Source organism: Aptenodytes patagonicus, chromosome 7, assembly GCF_965638725.1.
Source record: "Aptenodytes patagonicus chromosome 7, bAptPat1.pri.cur, whole genome shotgun sequence".
Taxonomy (NCBI): Eukaryota; Metazoa; Chordata; class Aves; order Sphenisciformes; family Spheniscidae; genus Aptenodytes; species Aptenodytes patagonicus.
In genome coordinates this window covers 495039-519121 of record NC_134955.1, presented here as the reverse complement: position 1 = coordinate 519121, position 24083 = coordinate 495039, and the positions used below count along the sequence as shown (strand labels likewise).

Genomic DNA, 24083 nt, shown 5'->3' with positions numbered 1-24083 from the left:
CCTTGTTCCCTTGCAGAGACATTTCTCCATGCTGTGGACTAGGACAGGGTGGAGGATCCCTGCGACAGAGGCTTTACACAAGTTGGCAGAGCAAATAATACCAGGCAGAGCGCAAGCCTGTTTTAGAGAGGTAAACACGTCTGTAGACGTGGCTCAGAATTGCCTCCCAGTCCTCTGCTCCTTTCATGAAGTCCTGTATGGCTCTTCTCCATGAATTTTCTCTAGACATTGAGTTTCCTGCTGGTTTTTGACTTAAAAAATAGGTTTCACTGTGGAGATTGAGTGTAAAATCAGGCACCATAGCCATTCTAATAAAGTGGGAGAACTTTGAAAATGGTGATGCTACCTCCGTTGTGTCCTCACTTCCACAGCAAGGCGGGTGGTTGTGATTTGCTGTTCAAGGATGTTACTCATGCTCCTCTAGATTTAGTCTGGCATCTCCACACCTGCTAGCTGGCTCTTAAGAGGCTCACAGAGCGCCTTTGCCAGGATATGTTGCATATGGGCTGTCTAAAATCTGGTGCTTCATCTGACAATCCACATATCCCAACTTCGTTATGGAGACTGCTCTCCTAAAAGCGTTAGGGAGAGCTTTTAGCCCAGAAAGCTGTCGGCAGAAGGATTGCTGGGAGGGCACAGTGAGCCTTGGCTTTGGGGAAGGTGAGACATTTTTTTCAGAACAACATCTTCCCCTAGATTGTAAACTCGCTGCCCAGATTGGCTCTGTGGTGCCCAGAGATGACCGATCTCCATGTGCGGTGCCTGTGCCCTGCTGCCTCGCCTGCAGCCACCCCTGCCTGCCTGGCTGCTGCCTGCACTTTTCCCGATGGCCGAGCCACAGGCTTTTCTAGCCATTCACTCTCACGTGGCCAAAGAGCTGATTTGGCAACATGGCTGCCTGCTTCAGGGATTCATTTGTTTTCCTCTCTGCTCACCAGTGCAGATCTCATGCCGGCAACAGATTTCTGAGGCTTCAAGTCCCTCTCTGGCAATGCAGGGAAAATGGACTGTAAAATACAAGGACAGTTTTTACCAATTTAAATATCTTTTGCCTTCTTTTGTTTGAAAACCCACCAGTGTTTAAGTGCCTCTCATTTTTCCATGCACCAGTCCCCGTGGCTCTGCTGAACAGAGAAAGGCTCTTGTCCCCAAATGGAGAGCCAAAAAGACTTGTCTAAGATAACTCAGGGAGTTTGAGCAGGGGATTAAATGCACGTCTCCCAAAATTTGGGAGGCAACCTTTTGGAGCAGCATACTGCAGATTCTGGCTTTTTATACCTGTGTTTTGCTGCGAAATGGAGGGTAAAGTCAGTCCAGCCAGTAAACCAGCGAAACAGTTCACATTTGCGTTTAACTTGTCCTCATTAGATGTCTCTGAACCAGCCACCATCCTGAATAGCCAGTTGTTTGTGGCAGGCTGCCTGCAGCCTCTGGAAGGTCTGAGTACATGAATCTGAGCATGAAGCTTGTTTATTTGGTCATGGGGGTTTAGAAATGCAGGGACTTGAAAAAGCAGAATAAAAAGGAAAGGTGGAGTTTTTCCAGTTGCAGAGCAGAGAATTTAATTTTTAGTGAGGTCTAGGGTCTCATTTCAGAGGGAAAATAATCTATTGCCTGGATTATCATTGATCTCTTGGATTAATACGGGAAGGCCAGAGAAAGCCAAGTGCTGTTCAGAAAACTCTTCTTAAGCATAAGTGAGCTGGTGACTTGGAAAGGCAAGAGGCAAGTGCTGTGCAGCCCTGGGAATGGGGCTGTGTAGCACATCACCGTCTAAGCCAAGCAAGCCAGGTTGGGAATCGTTACCCCCGTGCAATGCTGGACTGAAGGCAGGACTTCCCTTAGCCTTTCCTTGCTGTATAAGGGGAGGTGGGCAAATTTCTCTGAGCTGCAGCATGTCCAAGCCGGCGGCTTCAGCCTCTGCCTGCCAGCCTGTTCCCATCACCACCCCTTCTGCTTTCTGCCCTAGGGGAGGTGCAGCTGGCCGGTTTGCACATCCAAGCCTTGGTGGAAGCTGGTGTGAAGGCACAAGACATTGCTGTTGTGGCCCCCTACAACCTCCAGGTGAGATGACCCTCTCCTGGCATCTCCTCTCTCTTTCCTCATGCACGCAGAGCAAATGCACAGAGGTGGATTCAAACCTTGACATCTCCAGGAGCGATACCAGAACGTCCTCAGAGAGATGAAGGTGGAAGTCAGCAGAGCCAAATAGTATAATCAGCATTTGTGGCCAGCTTCTCCACATGTAAGCAGCTTGAGGCCATGGAGGGAAGAGGTGTTAGGTATTTTCCACTCCCAGCCTCAGGATTCAGTGCTTGACCTTTGGGAGATGTGGGCGCTCATCCTTGTGGGTTTGAGAGGAAGGGACTTTACCAAAACAGTGCCATTTTAATCCCTTTCACCTTGCACTTTTCTTTAAAAGATGTCTATCACATGTTTTTCAGGTGGACATGCTAAGAGAGCACCTTTGCCACAGGTACCCAGAGCTAGAAATTAAATCAGTTGATGGTTTCCAAGGAAGAGAGAAAGAGGCAGTGATCCTGTCGTTCGTGCGATCCAACAGGAAAGGTAAGAGTTCACTGCTGGAGAGTTACTCCATGGGGAATGGGAGAGAAATGGGAACTGTGTGATTGCTCAAAGGTTGCTCATCGTATTGCCAAGTGCTGTGGTTTAATCGCAGTTCTGACGGTCTCTAGCACTTTGCTCTGAATGCATTTACTGGCAAGAACCTTCCTTTTCAGACTTTTTTTTTTTAATGAACGAGTATATGTGCTGTCACAGTTGCAGAGGAAGGCTCCCACGCTAGGTAGCAGGTAAAAAGGAAGCCAGGACTGCTTACTTTGAGGGTTTCCTGGCTATTGAGGCCTCAGAAATTATTTAAACCGGGGTCCTAAGAATGGCACCTGTCAGGTTAGCACCACATTTACTGGAGCGCCGAGCACTTCCCACAAAAAGTGAAAATTTGGGGGGCTTATTTCTTGGGTTTGGAGCCTATTTTGGGTCACTTCCCTGAAGAAAGCAAGCAGGAGCTGGCATTACAAGTCACGCACAGAAAATGCTTATTTTGGGAGCAAGATCTAGAGCGGAAAATCAAGTTCTTTCCTATCAGCAGCTGCAGCGAAAGTTAATAGCTGGAAAAAAGCTGCTGCCCTGGAGCCGCGAGGCTCCTTCTGTGGAGCCATCGTCCCGTGCTGAAGGGTTTTGTGGCAGCCAGCTCAAGCGGAGGGCATGAGTGGGACCACTCCGTGAACCACCTCTCCCATGCATGGATCACTGCCCTTTTCAAACCCGCAGTGTGACACATCCCTTGCTGCACTACCTTTGCTGCTAATGCTGCTAAAGGTGAGACACTGTGTATGTGCTGGGAGTGCTGATGTCTAGAAGGCAAAAAAACCCCAAAAGAATGCGTGGAGGGAGAAGGCTTTTTTTTTTTTTTTAAGAAAGCCTAGAAGAAGAAAAGCATCGTTGGGGGGAGAATGGAGGTGGGGGACAGGACTAAGAATAGTCCTTATTCATGAATGACTCACCTCGCCTTTGCTCAGTGGGAGCTGGTGTCCTCTGTGAAGGCATGCGTCCCCCTGCCCCCTTCCCGTGCACGGCTAGCAGCCAAAGCTCAGATGCGGTGCAGTAATCACTTGCTTTCCTGGGGGCACGAGGCAGCTTCTCGTGGTGTCTGGGCACGGCTCTGGTCTGCATGGGGCACAAGAGATGTTGTTAGCACCCTCCGAGACCCTTGGGAGAAATCCATAGCCTTTTTGCAGCTGCATTTCTCAGCTCAGAGGAGGCCAGGAACCTTGACCAGCAGTGCCTGTCCCTCTGCAGCCATTCCTGATCCAGCAGGAAACCCTCTTGCCGGATCAGAGGAGTTGGATTTGCCCCTGCAGTCAGGCAAAACCACATCAGAGAAACTGGGTATTGTTCTCTAAGCTGCAGAGCACGGAGAGGGGAATCGCCCACACCCTGTTCCTCAAAGGCAGCTCAAACTAGACTGCTCAGCCACGGCAAGGCAAGGCAGAAACAGAGCCAGGCTGGTCACCCCACCGGCAGAGACATTAATTTCTTCCCGACTGGCCTCCTCTTTATCCCCAGGAGCTGGAAATTCAGAAGCCGCCCACACTACCCTTCTCGCTAGCTGATCCTCACTGAGTCATCTTGGCATTCGCTAGCTCTTACTGCTTTTCTTTGAGAAAATAGCCAGAGAGCTTAAGCAAACCTTGCAGAGTTGCCTAAATGGCTGTTACTTTAGAGCCATCGAGAGTTTGGGGGCAGGTGGAGGGGAATTGTATAGGACAGGGTGTATTTCTTTACCTGCAGTTCCTCTTCTGTCACAAGGTGAGCCTCTTCCACGTTGCCCCATGTTGCATTTGCTCCCAGGTCCCAGCCTGATCTGGTGTTGTGGGCCACCCAGGAAAATATTTCTCCTCTCCATGTGCCATCCATCCTCCTCCTGATCCTGGGAGCTAAGTGGGGAGCCCTAGCTCTGGTCTGCAGATGGTGAAATGGAGACACAAAGATGAGGGTGACAGCGTGAGTCAGGGACCAGAGTCCAGTAAACGCTGACTCCCACCCTTCAGGCTAAGCAACCCTTCAATTGTTTGGGCCAAATCTAGACCTGGAGCCAATGCTGCACCCACTGACAGTCCTGAGCCCCTTGGTTTCTTTCTCACAGGCGAGGTGGGCTTTCTTGCAGAAGACCGGCGGATAAACGTAGCGGTGACCCGTGCCCGGCGCCACGTGGTTGTCATCTGCGACACCCGCACCGTCAGCAACCAAGCCTTTCTGAAGCGGCTGGTGGATTATTTCAGCCAGCACGGGGAGGTACGCACAGCCTTCGAGTACCTCGACAACCTCGTGCCCGAAAACTACACTCAGGAGGGCCGCGGTGAGCGGCAGCAGGGCGCAAAGCTCCCCACAGCATCTGGCCCCAAACCGCAGCTGCCTTTGGGAAGGAGACTCAAAGCAGCAGCAACCAAACCACAGTGTCAGAAGCCAGAAGCGCGTTTCTCCCCGAACACAAGCGGACCCGGGAGAGAGAGCCCGGGGACAAAAGACAGTGCCGACAGATTCAAGGCCATGCTGGTGGCCTTCCTGGAGAGCAGCGAGACGCAGTTGGATTTCCCCCCATCTCTCAATTCTCACGATCGGATGCTGGTTCACCTAATGGCGGAGGAGTATGGGCTGCAGCACGTGAGCACTGGGGAAGGGAGGGACCGGTACATCAGTGTTCGCAAGAAAGAGCCTGCTGAGCCTTCGCCACCCGCAGCCGCCCGCCCCAGCAAGCAGCTCCCCCTTCCTCAGCCACAACATCCCAGCAGGGAAACTCCTGTCCCTGCTGAGCCAGAAAGGAGCAGCCAGGGCTCAGGGAAAGTGGACCTGAAAACCCTGCACCTGGAGAGAGTTCAGAGGGAGAAAGCCAGACAGGAGGAGGCAGCGAGGAAGGCTCAAGAGCCCAGTGCCAGCCTTCAGGGCAGCAGCAGGAAAAAAGACAAAAGCGAAGCCAAAGGTAGGTCACTCTCTTTCCTAGCAGCACAATTAATGGTCTTCCTTGAATGGATCGTGCTGCTTAATCCCCATGTTTTTGCCTCCAGGCCTTGGGATTTGCCTACGTGCGTGGAGCATGGGATGTGGCTCTTGGAAAGCTCTCTGATGCTTGTCAGAGATGTGAGAACTGGCAGGAGCACACATCAGTTGGCTGCAGCATCTGCGGGAGAGGGGTTTTGGATGCCTGGAGGCACATTTCTTAAGTCAAAAGAAAAACGCTGGGGACCCTTTCCCAGGAAGAGAGAGGCTCAGGAGTTAGATTGGAGGCTCCCAAATGTAGGGAGAGGAACTAAGAGGAGTACCTGGCCCACACCGAAGGACATGGCTGCCTCCTGAACGCAGAGGCAGGGGAAAACAGAGCCAGGAGCTGCTGTCCTCCCTGCCAGACATGGTCCCTCCCTTTCCCCCAGCCCCCTTTTAGCAGAGGGAGGCACCCAGGCATGCTGCGGGTGGGAGCCTTGAGCTCCTACTAGTGCCTTTGAACACAGGCCAGAGTTTACTGGCACGACAGGTCTCACAGGGGCTGAAATACCAGTCGCTGCAAACAGCAACTCCCCGGACCCGTGCTGCTCCTCACGAGCCCAGGCTGTAGCTGCGGGTTGCTTGGATCTGTTCAACTTCTAAGCAGGTGGTGAAATGGCCAGGTCTCTTCCCCTGTCTTCTCCCCAGGAAAGCCATCAGTTAAGAGCGGAGCAGGCAGCATGGCGGAAGAAGATATCGACGCTCTGGTTTCTGCGGCCATTAAAGCTGACAACACTTGCGGCTTCCCCCGCTGCAAAGCCAGCGTTACAACCCTGGGACAGCTTTGTCTCCACTGCAACAGGTGCTACTGCCTCAGCCATCACATCCCGGAGGTACGCGTGGGGCCGGGCAGCCTGCCCAGGGGTTAGAGCACTGAGGGGGCTGGAGAGGAGCAGGATGTGCCAAGCGGCATGGGTTTAACGTGGGAATTTTCTCCATCGAGCTCCCTAGGCAGGATTTCCTTGCAAGGAGTGTAAAGCAGAACCTTCTGTCAGAGCTTTTGCTAGAGCTGCAGGTAGAAAGGGCTGCCAGGCGTTAACATGTGGGCTCTGCACGCCTCCTCCTGAGAGCTTTTTCTTCCCCCTGCCCTTGCTTTGTGCCTGTCTTTACCGTTCTCTGGCATTTACACTCCCGGGTTGTGCAGATAAAGCAAGGCAGGAAGGAGAAATGAAGAGGCTTGGGCTTAAGGCAGTGACTTGAGGGAGCCTGGACACTCGATTCCCAGCTCTTGGCAAATTCCCTTCTGCAACCTGGGGACAAGTCAAAGCTTGAGCCCGCACAGAGCAGTGCTGCATGCCTGGTTAGCAATTAGGCATTTCCTTAAGTGCCTTGCTGGCTTGGAGCTGAGTTGCTTCACACTGTGCAGCCTCAGCTTTAGCTCTCATCCATACCTGAGTGACAGCAGTCCCTCAGCCTCCGTTCTGCTTTCTTACAGTGGAGGACTCTCAAGCAGGCATCTCAGCAGCCCTGTAATGTCCTGCACCTCTGTAAGAGTAGTGTTGTGATGGCCACTGAACCAACAGCTTTTTTCTTGCTGTTACTCCGTAGCTGCTCAACAGCCCTTTTCTCCCCAGATCTGGGAAGGAGGGAAATTAAGGTTAAACTGGTGTCAGGCTTCATCTTTCTGTTCAGGCAGAGGCAGGCAGGTAAGTTTAAGCCTCCAGGGTTGGCAGCGTGATGCTTCATGGTAAGCTGGTCTCAGTGTTCGAGTCCTGTGGGCAGAGCTGACGTGGCTGGGTGGTGGCTGTGACAAGTACACGGGCTGAGAGGTGACGATTTTCTATTTAGCTGCAGCCTCCTGTGCCCATCGTCCCTCATCCTGCATCACCCAGGCATAGCTCTTCGCTGCGTGGAACCTCCCAGAGCTTAGCAACGTTTAGCGAGCTGACCTATAAATCCTCAGCATAGATTTTCCCCTTGTCAAGTACTATCTGTTTCCATGGCAAAGAATAGTTGTATTTACGGTCATTCACAATCCAGTTGGGATATAAATTTATTTCCTGCAGAATTACCTCTCCCTGCTGAATTGTAATGAGAACTCCAATGAGAAACAATTGGAAGGATAAAATCCATGTCAACGAGTTTTTCTTGCTTTTTAAAGTTCAGCCCTTTTTCCAGATGTTACCAGGCCTCGATGTGAAATAGCCTGGGACCTCCTACCCATGCCTGGCCCTAAGGGGGGCTAGCACATACCTGGAGCCATCTCAGAGGGAGTGGAGCCTCTGCATATGGAGGGTCCCTGTTTAGAAAGAGCTCGTGCCCCCCTTTAGCAGCCCCCAGCTGCTGAACCCCTCCCCATCTAGTACAGCACAGCGGACCCCATTGAATGATGTTCAACCTGCGCTCCAGCACCTACTGACGCAGGAATTACTGCCCGTTTTAAAGTTGGTCTGGAGGGTCTGTTAGCTACCGCTGGTTTAGATCGGGCAGCAGGCTCAGAAATCCTGGTCCTGGCTAGGAGCCGCGTGCCAGGTGCTGTGCACGGCTATTCCCGGCCGTTGACAGCCTGCTCCGGCAGCACTAACAGGGACAGGAAGGTTTGTCATGGCACTGAAAGAACGGGCTGGGATCCTCAGATCAGCTTATGTTCATGAAAACATCAAATGACTTTGGGATGGACCAAGCAGAAGGGGTAAACTTTTAGGATCTCTAGTTTAGACCTGGTGGAGATGATTCAGGATGGTGTTGAACTTGACTTAATGCACCTTAAACATGGCCTGGGCTTCAGTGCAGATGGGTTTTGGGAAAGGTTTGCCTGCACAGAATTAATATTATGAAGCTTTTTTTATTCCGATACAGAAGACACATATAATTACACTAAAGAAGCAGCTATATGGCTAAAAAGGTCTCTTATTTCCCAAGTCACCTTTCCTGTTTCACTCCTTTTTCCCCCAAGTCATACTATATTAGCAGAGAACATAACTGGGAACTCAGTTTTAACTATTTCTAGCTCTCATGCGAGAACCATAAAAGATCCAGCAGTTCACATGACGAGTGTGAGCTTCCCCCAGATGTTTAAAGTTTTGGAAGGAGACGCTTAAACCATCCAAAAGGATGATTTACCTGCTGTGTAGATTCCAGAAGGAGAAAAATTACCTTTATATTTTGCTTCCTGTTAGAGGAGCTATAAATAAATGGGAGATGGTTTTAGAGGGGTGCAAAGCAGCTGGAAGAGGAATTCCAGGCTCTGGGAATAAAAATCGCCTGATTCCCACATACGCGATCGCTGCCCTGTTTCCCGGCTGCCACCAGTGTCTGTTCTCTCTCCGCCAGGTTCACGGCTGTGGGGAGAAGGCCAAGGCCCACGCGCGGCAGAGGATCAGCAGAGAAGGGGTTCTCTATCCCGGGAGCGGCTCCAAAGACAAGTCCTTGGACCCAGCCAAGAGAGCCCATCTCCAGCGGCGCCTAGATAAGAAGCTCAGTGAACTGACCAGCCAGAGAAAGAGCAAAAAGAAAGACAAGGAGAAATGAAGGATCTGAATACTTCTTTTTTAACCTTGAAGTCACAGGTCAGACTGCATAAAGCTACAGGGCCGTGCTGAGCCCGAGAGGAAAATGGGAGCTCTCATTTTGGGTGGTAGACAGCTTGGAGGCAGTGTGCCGGAATAAATAGTCACTGGGCCTCCCTAAACCACAATGCTGAGACAGAGGAAAGAGAGCAGCTTTATTTGTCCTGGTTATCCTTATTGACAAAGTAATGGATGTACACAGAGAGAGGGAGAGAATGCTGGAGAATGCCAGTAAAGATGGATATATTAAAACACCTAAAGCAATCGGCTGTTGCTGTGACATTTCTCCCTGCTACAGTAAAAATATAGATGTCTGTGAGCAGGAACGTGGGAGGAACTGAAAACCCCGGGTGACCCTCTCCTCCAGGGAGGATGACTAAGAAAATGGATGCCTCTAGCTCCGTTTTCCCAGTCCAGCAATCCTCCCAGCACGGCTTGGAGTTAGAGTGGACTGGCGCGTCCACACGGCAGCCAGCAAGACCCAGAGTCCCAGGTTGCCCTTCGGGAGCAGGCAGAGCTGGGCTGCATCCCCTCCCCACCATGCAAAGGGGCTGCCGGATGCGGGCTCAGCCCCACCAGCCTCTGCCCTACTGCAGGATGTGGCCCATGCAGGGCTCAACCCTGCTCTGGGGCTGCGTGGGGACAAAGAGGCCTCAAGTCCTTACCTTGCCGGCACCACGGCAAGCTGCTCCGAAACACCCAGCCTGCTGCCCTGGGACAGCCGCCGTCCACTGCCTTCACTCGCCATCCCTCTCGGTAGCACTGGTGAGGTCTCTCTCTCCCCACTGTGTGCTGTTCCCTTCCACGACACTTCCCAGACCTGCTGAGGAGAAGCGTTTCTTTTCCCTGTCCTGCCCTTGCTGCAAAGCTCCTTGGAGGCCGATGTCCACTGGGAAGGTCCAGAGCAGCGAAGGCAGGGTACGGCCGTGCGAGTTTTGTGCAGCCCTCCCAGGCAGGGGGGAGCCTCACGTTCAGCATCGCCCATCCCTCCTGTTCCCTGCTCCTGTACCCCCCCCAAAACTAATCTATCTCCCACACTGTTTTCTGCCTGCTGACCCTCATCTCCAAAGCATCTCTCCATCCACCCACAGCCCCCTGCCCTATCCCCTCTCCTTGATGGCTCTGAGCAGGTACCGATGCATCACACACGGTCCACCAGCCCCTGAGGAATAGCTCAAGCAGCCATTTTTTGTCCCCAGGGTGGCACACGCAGGCCCCAGGATGAAGGAAAAGGTGCCAAGATGCCTCCACAGAGGAATGGCTGGAGAGGGGCACAATAAAAAGCCCCAAACCACACACGGCCCATCATTTTGGGGCCGAACACTGCAGGTCTTGCCCACCGGTGATTTCGGCACCAGTGGAAGGCACTCATCTCATCCTGACCAAAGGCTCAGCAGTTTGCAGGGGCTGCAAGATAGCCAAGCATTTCTATGTCTGTCTCTCTTCCCAAATGCTAGATGAGGTAGCTAATAAGCAAATTTTCCCCCAAACCTCAGTGCCTCTTAGTACTGGCTGTGAACACCTTCCAAAAAAACCTTCTTCCTCCTTCAGTAAACCTCATCCTTCAGAAGAACCCTCCATTTGCAGCCCCAGTCCCGGGCAAACCCGGCCTGCCTGCACCTGCCTTGGCTCCGAGCATCACCTTGGCTCGTGCCTTGGTCCCCGGGACCAGCCATGCGTCAGCCCACAAAGGGATGGCACCGGCTCACGCGACAGCAGATGGGACATCGGGACTCCTGGAGGGAAAGTTGGGGAGGAGGAAGAGACGGAGTGTGGGAGAAGAAAATCTGTGCATCGGCGAGCAGTGCTGGGCATATATGCAGGAGAGAGCCAGAGCAGTGCCTGCGAGGGGCTGCGGAGGGGGAGGACGCAACAGAGAAATCACAGCCTCATCCCAAAAAGGTCAGGCAGAGAAGACAGACGAGCGGAAAGGAAAACTGCTGCCAGCTGAGGGTACCACCACAGTGTTATCTTTAATCAGGGATAAATGGCTCATTCATTTTTTTTTCCTGCTAAAATCATTCAAGCAACCACATCCCTGACCATGCTCACCCCGTGGCACCAGCTTTCTGGCAAACAGCCCCAAACACCCCCAAGATTTCCCTGCCTGGCTTTCTGCTAGCATTCTGCAGGCAGGGAAAAGCCGAGGCTCCAGTGCAAGCAAGGGATGCGTCCCCAGGGCATCCTCTGCCCACCAGCCCATGCCACGGGGGAGCTCCAGAGCCCTCCGTCACCCTCCAGAAGATGGGGTGGGCATCGGCTCCCCCCTAAAAAAAACCCCAAACCTTACCCAGGGGCTGGTCCTTGCTTGGGCCAGGAGCCCACGGGCAGACAGGATCCAAACAGATTTTTCCCCTCCCTTCCCCCTGAAACAGGAGTTGGGCTTAAAAACTAGGAAATTAGGGGTCTCTCTGTGTCTACCTTCGGTCACAGGGCCAAGATGTTCCTCTCTGCACCCAGATTTCAGATAAAACAAGCAAGCTTTGGGATGAGCAAGTCAAAGCGTGACTCCAGGACGAGGGACTGTAAAAAATAATCCCCAGTCATGAGATTTGCGTTAAAAGAACAGGAATTTGCCGTGCTGTTATGAGCAGGCCTGGGGGTTAGTTTAGCTGGCAAAATGGGCCAGGGTGGGAAAAGCTGACCCCAATCATGCTGGACCTTTAGGGGATGACTCTCAGCCTGGATCTGACCTCAAACCCAAGAGGGTGAAAAACCACTCGTCAAGTCCAGACACCCCTCTGCAGCCAGCACAGAGATGGGCAGAGATTTACTCTGCTTGAAAAAAAGATGGAAGGAAAAACCATATATAATAACAATTGCTTTTTCTGCTGTTATTTTTCCCTTTTTCCATTCTCATTGGAAATGTTTCAGCCCCGGTGCAGCACACCAAAATCCCTCTGAAACCCAACAGAAAAACCACACACACAGAGAAAATACATCGTGCCGGCACTTTATCAACCCCCTTCTCCATTTTTCCCCCCATTCAACCAAAAACCACCTTCCAAAGAAATTCACCCCCTCCCTGGGAGCCCTTGGGGTCCACATTCGAGGGCACCACTGATTTCGGGAGGCCGCTGGGGAGCATGTGGGATGCTCGGGAGCTCGGCTGGCGGCCAGGCAGCGGTTTGGGGAGGTTGGTGCTGGTTTTGGTCCATTTGAAGGGAGGGCTCCTTTCTCGGCGGGTCTGTTCGCAGCCCCCAGCGCATGCGAGGGCAACCCAGATGGGGAGAGGTGCAGCCAAGGAGTTGCTCTGTCCCCCGCATATTTTGGCAGCAAGATGCTCCAGCCAAGGTGCGCCAGCAGCTCTGCCTTTTCAGCGCTGCAAAGTCTTTCTCAACCTCTGCCCGGCTGCAAACGCTGTGTTGCGGTGGTGGCTCTCGGCCGAGCTGTTGGCCAGGCAGAGCCCCCCTCTGCCCACTGTCCCTGGGGCAGAGCCGATGTCGGGGTGCAGGACCCCGGGGGCGTGACGGGCTCCCCCCGCCAGCAGCCTAGTTTCGCCGGAGCGGGTGCCACATAGAGACGGGCTTCCTCAGCGTGGCCAGCATCTGGTTCCAGTGCGTGATGCCCATCCCGCTGGCTGCTGGGCCGATGAGGACGTGGCCCGTGTTGTCGGCGTGGCCGTCCTCGCCGCACTCGGCCACCGTCACCCGCAGGGACAGGTCCTGCGGGGGAGCATGAGGCCGTCACAACAGTCCAGCATAGAGCGGTCGCTGCATTGCTAGCACTGACACCACCCCCCATATATACATATCCCCATACCTTCCCCAACCACACATGCACAGACAAACGTACCCCCCAGTACTAACCCATACATACATGTCCCCTATAGCCCCCACCCCATAAATATGCATCCACCAAAATAGCTATACCATATATCTACACACCCCTCTATACCCCCACCCCATTCACACACATCCCCCCTCACCCACCCCACCGTACTTGAAAATCATATATGCTTATCCCCATAGACAACTATACCCTGTATATATGCATCCTCGTATACCCTGCCACTGTACTTGCACATCCCCTAAACCCACATATGCACCCGTCCACATACACAACCATACCCTATACATATGCATCCCCCTATATCCCCCAACCCACACATACATATTCCTCCCCCCTCCAACAGCCATACCCCACACATACATACACAACCCCCTATACCCCCTACCCCATGCATACATCCCCCCAAACCATACATGCACATATATGGACCCCACCCCACAGCTTCTATGATCCCCCCAGAACCCCTCACACCCCAGGAAGTCCTCACTAACGCAGGGATTTGGGGACCTCGAGGAGCGATGGGATGTGCCCCCCAGGCTGGGACATGTCCCCTGAGCCGGGACAGACCTGGAGCACGATGGCCGGCACCGAAAAAATCATGGCCTCGTTGAACACGGGGTTGGTGTCATCCCTCTTGACCACCGTCTTCTTCTTGCTGATCTTCCTCCCGTCCTGCAGCAGGTACACCTTGACAAAGGGATCTGCTCGGGGTGGGGGAGAGAAAAACCTCGGGGTCAGTCATGCGATTTCCCTGCGATATGGAGAAAGCGGGGGAAGCCATCTCTGGTGGACCTTCCTAGTAGGGTCTGTCCTCAACGGGAGCCACTCCAAAAAATATCCATGTAGCGCAGTAGTATAAACCAGGATGAAAGCCCACCTCCAGCCCGCAGAAGACCGAGGGACCCCTGTGCCCACCCGGCATACCCTGCTCACCTGCAGTCACTTTGCCGTTGGTCCACACGAGGTTCTTGGCTTTGACCACCACCACCGTCAGGCGCTCAGCCGTGGGCAGGTAGCTCAGGGAGAGCAGGATCTCCCCCACCGTGTCCACCGCCTGTGGGACACAATGTCCCATCACCCATCGACCCCAGCCCCCGGGGAGGAGAAACCCCCAAAAAAACCTGTGTGGGAGATGGACCACACACCCCCTGCTCACCTTGTTCATGTCCTGCAGGTAGAGCCAGGCGTTGAAGGGACGCACGGCCAGGTCCAGGTCAGAGAGTTTGAGCTCGGCCACGCCAGTGCTGACATTTCTCTCGTCCTCGTCAATGCCGAAGACGGAGAAGCGCAGGCTGTTCTCCTCCAGCGCCACCGGGTCCAGCGGGATGGAGAAGCGCTCGTCGAAGGCCACGGTGTAGGCACTCCGCTGAATCTGCCATGGGGAAGGAGGGGGATTGCCTTGATACCTGCCAGGTTTTGGGGCCGTGTCTGAGATCTACCCCGTTTCTCTCATGGGAACTGCGAGGAGCACATGGCTTTGGGGTGGTGAGGGCAGGGCATCCCCCAGCCCAAAGCAGCTGGGGGGTCCCAGCCTCAATGGGGACAAAAGTTATTTCCCACCTGATCGCAGCAGCGGCTCGGCAATTGAGGTAGAAAATAGGGGCCATGTCCTGCCCCATTGCCCATTAATTCTTTTAATGAAAATTTAAGGTTGGTCTGGTGCTCTCAGGTGCAAGAGCCAGGCATCCCTGCATGCTGGGAGCTCGGATGTGTCGCTGGCTCAGCCACTCCAGGCTACAGGATTTGGCCAAGGGGGTGTAACCCCCAGCCCCTCTCCGAGCCAGAGCCGACGGGCTTCACAAGCCCTAAACGTGCCAAATGGGGACAATGCTTTTCGCCAGACATCGTCTCTACGTCACATCATTCACTTGGAGCAAACGCAGCAGCAACTCCCTGGGGGGGGTACTGGTCACTACCTGGTCCCAAAGTGCTGGTGGGGGGAACTGCTCTGATGGCTTTAGAGACTGTTTTTCCCCTACTCCAGCTCTATTTCTTTCGGCATCTAAGGTACCACCCACAAATCAGGGTTTTGTCCTAAAAGGAGGCCTGGTGCCCCCATGGGATGGAAAGCCACAGCCTTGGATGGCACGGAGCAAAGCAGAGCCACCAGCTCCCTGCCACCCATCCAAAGCCAGGTGCTGCGGTGGAAAAGGGATCCCGCTGCAGGACCAGGGGGCTCAGCCCCAAACCCATCCGGCGTCATCACCCCAAGAGCCACCCAGACTCCCCAGCAGCAGTGGGGAGATGGTTCATCTCATCCCAAGGACTTTCTCACATCTGTCTGTCTTCTCCTAGACATGCTCCATCCCTGGGATGGAAGACACAAAGCAGCTCGCGAGGCGGTACCTTCCATCATCCCCTTCCGAGCACAGTGGTCCCACGCTCTCCCATCGGATACCACCAATCCCTAGAGTCCCCAGGGGATCAAAGTACCTCTATGGGAAAAGCAGATTTGCAGCTATCTGCTTTATAGCGCTGACCCTGTCTGTCTGCAGCCAACATTATGTTTTGGGATCTCTGGATGAAAGGTACAACAGAGATGTTAGCTGCTATTTAAAAAAACCCACAACATAAGTACTGTAAAGCATTAAAGGAAAAGAACCAAATGTGTCTTTATGACTTGTCTCAGGACAGCAAAAGAGGGTAAATAGAGCTGGTGAATTATAAATAATGATGCTAAATAATAAATATCTCCAGAGCATAAATAACGAGCCTGATCTTTGGATGGAAAAAATGGTCTTAAAAGGGCTCTGTGGAAATATTTTAAAGGCAGTGGGTTTGTGCTCACTGGAAAGGTACCTCCACCGTTTCTTTAGTAGCATGAAGCTTTCTGCTCCTTTCTGGAATATCTTGATTAAACCAAACTGACTGACCCTGAGCTTTGCAACAAGCAGCTGCTGAAAGAAAACTGAGGCTCCTGCTTTCTGACAGCAGCTTTAAAAGGGATGTTTCACCCCCAAAACACCCCTGGTTCTGGCCCTACCGGTGCCACCACCCGGATCTTCGGCTGCCACATCCTGCGTGGGGAGGGAAAGCATCGTGGCTGCTGCAGAAAGGAGAGGTGGCTGCGGGGCGCCGTGCTCGGGCTTCGTTAGGGTGAATCAAGTGTGCGGGGACACAGCACGACGCTGGCAGCATGCACCCAAAATGCCACCTCTCCCCAAATCCCACCCCCCTCCAGACCACTTCCTCCACCTTCCGCAGCATCCCTGGCCCCCAGAGCAGGGAAAGTTGAGCAGGAAAACTTGCTGCAAACTAAGCTCAAAGATGACAAAGTCACTGCACGTCCCGGTCAAGAGAGAGAAATTTCTGCCTCTGCCAGGTCTCTGATGCACAAACCCATCTGGGACCCCCCTGTGCCACAGAATGCTGAACACCCCCGAGCAGGGCTCCAAAAATCCTGTGCCAACCGCACCCAGCCCCAACGTGTCCGGACCTCCCTATTCCCAAGGCCCCATCACTGTCTTGGGGAGTTTGGCCAAGGGATGCTGTGACCCAAAAGCAAATGCTGCAGCAGGCACGTGGTAAGCGATGCCACGTACACACGGGGTTTTCGTGCAAAGAGGGGCAAGCGGCTCACCCGGGAGATGCCGACGATCTGCTCGGCCGGGAGCAGGCTGATGCGCATGAAGCAGGACTCAAAGCGAGCGTCCTCCTTCTCCAGCAGGTCCTTGCCCTGCAGCAGCGTCACGTGCAAGGTGGCCGCCTTCCCGTCGTACTCCATGGAGACCTCCACCTGGCCCACCGTGAAATCCTGCCCAAAGTTGTTCCCGATGGAGGAGATGGAGCTGAGGGAGTCAGCCGAGATAGATTTCTTCAAGGGGCCATAGGGGGCCAAGCCCAGGTCTTTGCTCATCAGCTCCAGGCTCCCCAGCTCGTTAATGCTCTCGAAGGTGTCATCTGCCCGCAGGCTGGTCTTGCGGATGGGTGAGGTCTTATCCAGCGCCCTCTGCGAGCCCGGGGCCATCCCTCGCTGCGAACAGGGAAAGGAAAAACCAGGCGATGCAATCCCATCCCTCCGTACAAAGCCGGGGACAGCTGGGATTCACTGGCGCCTTTTTGGATGCCGTACAGCCCCTGCTTGGCCTCAAGCTGCCGCGGCAGCAAACCCTGCACCTCCTGCAGCTCCCAAGCTCTATTTACAGCTCCGCACTGTTCCCCTCAAACTCTCCAGCAGCACCAGCTCACCGCCCATGGCTTTTCCCTGCTGCGAGAGGATGCAGGTGATATTTTTGCCCCTCCAGCGGCTCGCATGTTGCAAAGGGAAAGGAGGCGAGCCAAACATTCCACCTTTTTACCTTGTGTTTGACATCCGAATACGCCGCCCCGTACTTTTGCTCCAGGTATCGGTAGTCGTAGTTGGGGAAGGGGGAAGGCGCCGGGTAGCTGCCGGAGCGCCAGAGCTTCCAGAGGTTGACGGCGGCTATCCCCAGCAGTGCCAAGGCACCAGCGGCGTAGATGCCGATCTCCCACCGAGGTGGGCTCGTGGTGACTGCGAGGGGACAAGAGGCACTGTCAGCTGGCCACGACCCCGGGACAGAGGCTTCATCCTCTGCTGTTCCAACGCCAGAAACTCAGCTCTAAGCTATGAGGATGGGATCGGCCGGGGGGGGGGGGGGGGATAAACCACAGTGTCCCACTTGGGTGGATTGCAAATGGTGTCAGGCAGCAGCTTTGCAAGCCAAAAAAATCACAGTCCTCGCTTTGCTTTCCTGGGAGGTGAAGTGGACATGTATTTCAGCCCTGTTCCCCAGCAAACAAGGAGAATCAGTGAATGGCTGCATCACCCAGGGGTGCTGGGGGGTCCTTTCACCAGCTACGGATCCATCCCGCTTACAGATGTGCTCAGTGCACATCTGCATCGCCCTTTCCACCACAGGGAAACCCTCACTGCTGCCTGGTTTCCCACAGGCTGGGGATGCCAAGAAAATTCAGAAATAGGGAAAAAAACAAACCAAAACAACCAACCAAACAAAAAGCTTTTGGAAACAGGGGAAAAACCCCACAACTGCTGCTGATGTGATCCAGGGAGGAGAAAGCCCAGGCTTGCAGCTGCAAAGCGGGGAGGACAGCAGCCCTGCGATGGTACACTGAGCAGTTGTTGCTGCATTGCACCAGCCTCCATCACACCAGCGACTGAACCATCACCAATCACTCCGTGTAACACAAAAAAAAAGGGGGGGGGGAAGATTTCTCATTACAGAGCGCTGCCGGGGAGTCCTCCCGCGTCACGCCGCGGCACTCCCTCCTTCAGCAGCAGCTTCAGAGCCAGAGAAAGCCCAAGCCAGGCTTATTCTCACATCACATCTGAGCAGAGGGACAACCCGCTGCTCCCCCCCCCCCCGCCCCAAACCTCCTCCAGCAGGAGCCAGCAAAGGGATGCATCAAAAGGAATCAACTGTTCGCATCCAAAGCGCCTAATTTTGAACCCTCCAGAGGGCCACGAGCAGCCCAGAGGGATCTCGTGGGTTAAAGCCTCGGGGTAGGAGCCAGGTCCTGCTTCCTCCACCCCAACCCAAACCCCTCATGATCTGCAAAGGGCTGTGATTTATCCCCCACATCCCCGGCTAAGGATACTGGGGGAAGTGCTGCAGCTTTCTAGGGCACTCCCGCGCACGGAGGTTTTCGGCGCCATCCAGCTCCAAGGAGTTCACATGCTCCTGCTACGGCAGGGGCGCAAAATTGGGGCAAAATAACCCTTTACTGGCTCCTACTTCTGAATAACTACAGGTACAAATCCCAGCTGAGCTGGAAACCCACTTCCTACTCGTACCTGCCCCTTTTCTAGGGCTGAGCACCTAATGTTGGAAAGTTTGGGGGTTTTAAGAGTTTTACCCTTGTATTAGGAAACTAAACCCCGTGTGCACATGCAGCAAAGGGTTCCTCCTGCAGAAAGCAGTGAGAATCAGCAATCCCTCCCGAGAGCAGCTCAGCGTGCAAGCCCCGGCCAGCTCTGCCCCCAAAACCCTTCCCCGGGGCCCGCTCAGAAGTACTCACCACTTAAGCGGTATCTGCTTACGTGACCGTTGTCCATGGCAAACGCTCCCCACTAGCGGGACAGCCTGCAATGCGTGAGACAATGAATTAGGATAAAGGGAAAAAGTTAAAAAATAGCTGCCTTTTGAGTTTTTAGCAGGGATGCTAAATAGCTGCTCTCCCTCCATCGCTCCTGGCCTTGGCTCCTCTTCCAGGCACAGAGCAAACATGCGCTAAAGCATCTCAGCCACTAATAGAGGAGCTAAAGAAGGGACTGAAAACCCCACGGGAACCAGGAGAGTGGCCATGCCGAGACGCAGAGCCGCATGATTTACCTCGGGAGTATTTAACGGGTGACATTTTCAATCACACTCTGCGTGGATGTCTCCCCTCCAGGAGCCCTTTATGCCCTTTGCTGCTTTTCTAATCTCTTTTCCAGCTTAAGTCTTGCCTTTGCTTTTTGTGGCTTTCCTCAGCCTCACCCGAGGGGTTGCTCTGTGCCCGCAGCTCTGCTGTGGCCACGTGCAAGAGGAGCAGCCCGATTTCTGGGTCACTGCAGGGTTAGATGATGCTGTTCCCCGGGAATTGATTCCTGCAGTGGGAAAGCTTGATTGCCTTCCTCCCCGAAGGGTTTTCCCAGGTGAGGCACACGTGAGATCCATCCTAAATATAAGGAAGCTGCTCTTCCGAGACAGATCCCAGTGAAGGCACCATGTGATGCCAAAGGCAATTTATCCAAGCCAGCTATTTTCCGCTATGCTAAGGGAGTTTGGGATCCCCTGCAAACATCCAAAAAGCAAATCCAATGCAAACTGAGCCAGCACCCCTCTTGCTACCTGGCATCTGTGCTGGGAGATCACGGGCCACGGTCCGCTGATGCGATCCCACAGACTGCAATCCCCAAACCCCAAGCCCAGGGACACATCTTCAGCACAGCACTTAAAATCTGCCCACCGTCCCCATCAGAGCCCCCCCAAACCCTCTGCAAAACTCACACAGCCCCAAAGCCCACTCGTCACGTGGGAGGAAGAGCTGGATGTGCCTCAGACGGACAGTCACTCGATATTTGGGTATCATCTTCCAGCTCACCTCGGATGCTCGTAGATTCAGGCACTGTAGGGGTGATCAACCCCCGCAAAACCATCCAGGCTTGGATTTTAATACGCAAAGGTGGAAATTGCAGTGCATTATAGCATAAAATATCAGCCACGTTGGCCTGACGTGGCTGGGGGACCCCCTCTGCAAGGGCCACGTGGTCCACCCTTGGGATAACAGCAGGGGGAGGGTTTTTTCCTAAACGTAATCGAGTCACTAACCCAAAACTACAGCAAGGCTGGGAGATGCCCGTCTTGTCCCCCAACTTCTTTCCCCAGGCATAAACCTCTGTGTGCAATGGATAAACACTCAGTAAAATCTTGGCTGAGAATGTGCTAAACTCATGTCATGTATGGACTGAGCTCAGCTTAAGGGACACTTTGCTGTTTAGTGCTGGATATCCACATTGACATCTTAACAGTGCAACACTATGGAGATTTACCCGAAACAGCCTCTTTTTATGTCCTAAAAAAACTACCATGACTAATTAAGAGGCTCCATTTCTTTCGATGTTTCCTGATATTTTTTTTTTTTTTAATATGAAAATACAGACATTTTCAGGACCAACTTTCTCTGCAGAAGGGCAAACATCCCTTTTAAAAACCCTCCATTTTTTTCCAATTTCTTTTGGAAGTTGGAAAGAATTTCCAGGTTTACGTTTCTTTCAAAGCTTTTTCCCCCAAAACATCCTTTTCTAATGAGCTCTAAGCAGCAACTTAACCAGATTTCAAAAGGCACCACCCAGAGAGACACCGAGTGACTGCAGTGTTCAGCACAGGAATTAAATTAGGTGGTATTTTCCTATTAGCAAAACAGTGTCAGCCTTTCCTGAGCAAGTAAACAAAGGTACGAGGCGCTCGGGGAAGGGATTTATTGCATGTTAACTAAGCTCTTCCCCGAGAGTGTTTCACTGAGATGCTCTGTCGTCCCCCCGACCTGCCTTTCAAATCCTTTCCTAGGAAATCAAATCCAAGGGATTAGGAGGGGGACAGGCACCGCTCTCCCAGCTCTGGCGGCACAGGGACAGCTGGTTTTTCCCCCGTGGAGACCTCGAGGCTCGGCAGAGCCCCGGCTCAGAGGGTGCAGAGCCTCCTCCGACCGCCACGGCATCCCTCTGCTGAGGGATGGGGCAGCTCCGCTTTCCTCACGAGCTGCTGCAGAACTCGGGATACCTTTTCCTGCCTAGGGGGGATGATAAAATGGATCGATGGGGGGAGAGAAAAGCCACGTGTCCCCTCTGGAAGAAAGGGGGGGGGGGGCAGGCTTAGGGGGGGCCCCCCAGACTTAGGGGTGTTTGACACCTCACTGCTGTTTTGGCATCGTGACTATCCGAGGCCCGAAACAGCTCGCACAGAAACGCTGGTTGCTGGTCCCACAGCACCTGGACCAGCACGGGTTGGACCGACAGGGGTACGGCCCCGCACTGTGCAGACACCCTCCAGAGCACGCTGCAATCCTGCAATTTCACAATCCAAGTTGGAAACCGCAGCAGCGATCTCCATGTGCGTCCTTTCCTTTTTGCCCTAACCCAGACACCAATGCCTGGTTTTGCCGGGCGCCTGAGACCAGGCTAAACTCTTCTCACTGGTGAACTTGGCCCTCCGGCAATACCCCTCCTCTCTTCCAGCACCGACCCTGCTGCTCGCACGCACCCATCCTGGGCTCTGAGCAAGGCTTTTCCACCCTTCTCCATCCCTCTCCTGCCAGAGGGGGAAAGCCCTCTCTGGCCTTGATCCGCAAGGTAGAAAAGTAGGATTAAGTTTGCTGCTGGCACATTTGTGAAAAAAAAAAAAAACAAAAACCAAAACCAAAACAAAAGAACCCAACACATCCAAAACTTGACAAAACACAAAGGTTTGGGCTCTGCCCCTCATTCATGCTCAACCCCAAACTCGCTCACCCATTGCCTTCCCCATCCTAACATTGGAGCTGCAGGAGACGAAGCAGCCACCTCCCCAGCAGACCTACACCTCGGGCAACAAGCGGTGCACTGATCCCACCCGATTTACACCCAAACACGACAACCCTGCACCATCCTGCACCTCCCGTGGCCACGAGGCTCGGCATGGGAAATGCCAGCTTTACCACTGATAAAAGCCTGGTTCCTTCCCAACGCTTATGGCCGTATTCTACCTGGGCAGGTAAAAAACACCGCGGGCAGGAAAAAAAATCTTTGGGGCTCCGCATAGAACAGCGGGGACCCTCCTCGCAGCCTCCGGCATTAGCTGAACAGCAGCAGCGTGTTCGCTCCCCAGCCATCCCCGAGAAGGGAGAGAAATGCAGCAATTTCCAAGCTAACCGAGATGGGGAAGCAGCAGAGCGACTGTGCAGCAGCGAGTCTCGGGGAGCCGGCACTCACACTGCCCAACTCCTCGCTTCCCAGAGCTCCCTATGGATTTTGAGTTCAGCAGGGACGGCTCCTGGATCCAAACAGCCCCCCGCTCCGATGGGGGACAGGCCGGGATGCTTCGCCGCAGGAGATTTGCGATTCAGGATCAGCTGCCAGGCTTTGCTTCCTTCCCCTTCAAGCGCTGGCTGCGGGGCCGGCCGGCCAAGGGAGGCTGCGGGCTGCACCTCCTGCTCACTCGTGCGATGAGTTGGGCGGTCTCTGCATCCTCCAGGGAGAAGCACGCTCTCCCAGCTGGCCAGACCTTCCTGAAGGTTTTGCTCTAACCCAGCCCAAAACCCCCTGGCAAAGCAAAGGAGGAGAAGCAAACACGCTGCCACCCGGCTCCCCTGCCCCGCAGGAGCAAGCAAGGTTGGTCTGGAAAGCGTTTCCCACCTGGTTTCTCCCGCTCAGCGCTGACGGAGGGACACAACGGCCACTGCTCCTCTGCCTAGAGACGCTCCCAGGCAGCCATATGGATTGCAATAACCAGGGGCTGCACAAGCAGAGGAAACCGCTGCTTCCCGGGGCTGGCAAGAAGATGGCTCTGCTCTCCCACCGCCGCTGCCATGCCAGGGCAGCGGGGCGAAGGGAGCCTGGGGGCTTTGGGGTGAGATGCAGAGGGCTCTCGCTCTGGTTTGTCTCCCAGGCTCTCAGCACCCAGCTCCGCAGGCTGGCAACTTTCCTCAGGAAGTTGCCGAAAAAAAAAAACCCCAAACAAAAAAACCCAAAAAACCCCAACCACCCAAAACCCACACCAAAACCCAACAAGGAGCAAGGAGGGACGCTGTCAGCCCCCTCGCAGACCAGAGACCCGCCGCTGTGTGCGGGCAGCCCTGGGCACACAAGGCAAACCCCGGCAGCGTGCACCTGCCCCCCTCCGCATCTCCCCACGCTGTCACCCGTGTCGCATCCCCCGGGGCTGGACCACGACCGGGGCTTCACCCCCTTGTCCCCGTCCCCCCCGGCAGAGCCGCCCGCCCTGCACGCTAGCAGGCGGGGAGCTCCGCGGGCTCCGACTCACCGCTCCTTTGGGGGAAAAAGGTGCATTTTCTGGCCGATGGCGGGGGGGGCAGTGGGGGGACGCGGCCGCCGGAGCGGGGACTGCGGGCGGTGCCGCCCCGGGCTCCACCTGGGCTTGGGGGGGGGGGGGGGAGCCCCGCCCCGCCGCCCGCCCCCCGACACCCCCCCACGCTGGGGTGAACCGGGGACGGCTTCTGCCTCCGCCCCCCTTCCCTTGAGTTTGGGGCTCCCCAAGCCGAGCGCAGCCCCGCTCTGGCTTCACGGCATCAGCATCCTTCAGCCCCCGGTTGCTGCGCCCAGCCGGGGCTACCCCAAATCCCACCTCCTGCTGCCCAGGGACCCCCCCTCACCCAGCCGACACCCTCCGCTCCCCAGCACCTCTGTGCCTTTCAGCTCTTCCCCCCTCACCCAGGAGAACCAGCCCACGGACCCTGCTTATAATTTCTCTCCATCAGGACCTGCGTCCCCTCCTCTTGCTCCCCAAGGGGTGCTGCTCTCCTCCGTAAAAGCCATTTGGGGTCTGTGGCTCATCACCTGAAAGCCAAATCCTTGGATCCTCACCTGTCCCTAATGCAGGCTTCCAGGCTGCTCCTCTCTCCTGAAGGGATGAGAAGGGTAACACCAGCCTCCTCCCTCCTCCATGCCACCTCTCAGCCGGCCGTGCAGTAACACTTGGGGTCCTGGGCGTAACTGGGGCTGTCCAGCAGCAAGGTCTTGGCTCCCCCTAAAGAAAATCCATC

At 54.5% G+C, this 24083-nt stretch overlaps 2 protein-coding genes across 5 annotated transcripts in view; one reads left to right on the top strand and one right to left on the bottom strand.

The window, feature by feature from the left end:
- The window catches only part of IGHMBP2 (immunoglobulin mu DNA binding protein 2), a 45418-nt gene extending 36083 nt beyond the window's left edge, over positions 1-9335 (top strand). The window contains exons 11-15 of the mRNA XM_076343608.1: positions 1970-2064; positions 2445-2568; positions 4670-5503; positions 6211-6395; positions 8836-9335. Of these exons, the coding sequence (XP_076199723.1) occupies positions 1970-2064; positions 2445-2568; positions 4670-5503; positions 6211-6395; positions 8836-9033 (1436 nt within the window). The 3' untranslated portion in view covers positions 9034-9335. The remainder of the gene's footprint in view (positions 1-1969; positions 2065-2444; positions 2569-4669; positions 5504-6210; positions 6396-8835) is intronic.
- A 1696-nt stretch (positions 9336-11031) lies between these two features.
- Positions 11032-23936, bottom strand: SYT12 (synaptotagmin 12). Of its 4 annotated transcripts, none has more exons than XM_076343606.1 (8): positions 23905-23936; positions 18861-18925; positions 17162-17355; positions 16444-16836; positions 14020-14235; positions 13797-13917; positions 13431-13564; positions 11032-12736 (listed from the first exon to the last, which is right to left on the bottom strand). In XM_076343606.1, exons 2-8 carry the CDS (start codon positions 18895-18897, stop codon positions 12563-12565), a joined length of 1269 nt encoding a protein of 422 aa, XP_076199721.1. In that variant the 5' UTR covers positions 18898-18925; positions 23905-23936; the 3' UTR covers positions 11032-12562. The 4 variants fall into 4 exon arrangements, with proteins under 4 accessions (XP_076199721.1, XP_076199719.1, XP_076199720.1 ...); XM_076343604.1 differs by lacking the exon at positions 23905-23936 and adding an exon at positions 23345-23424; XM_076343605.1 differs by lacking the exon at positions 23905-23936 and adding an exon at positions 22717-22991.
- Between the last annotated feature and the right edge of the window lie 147 nt (positions 23937-24083).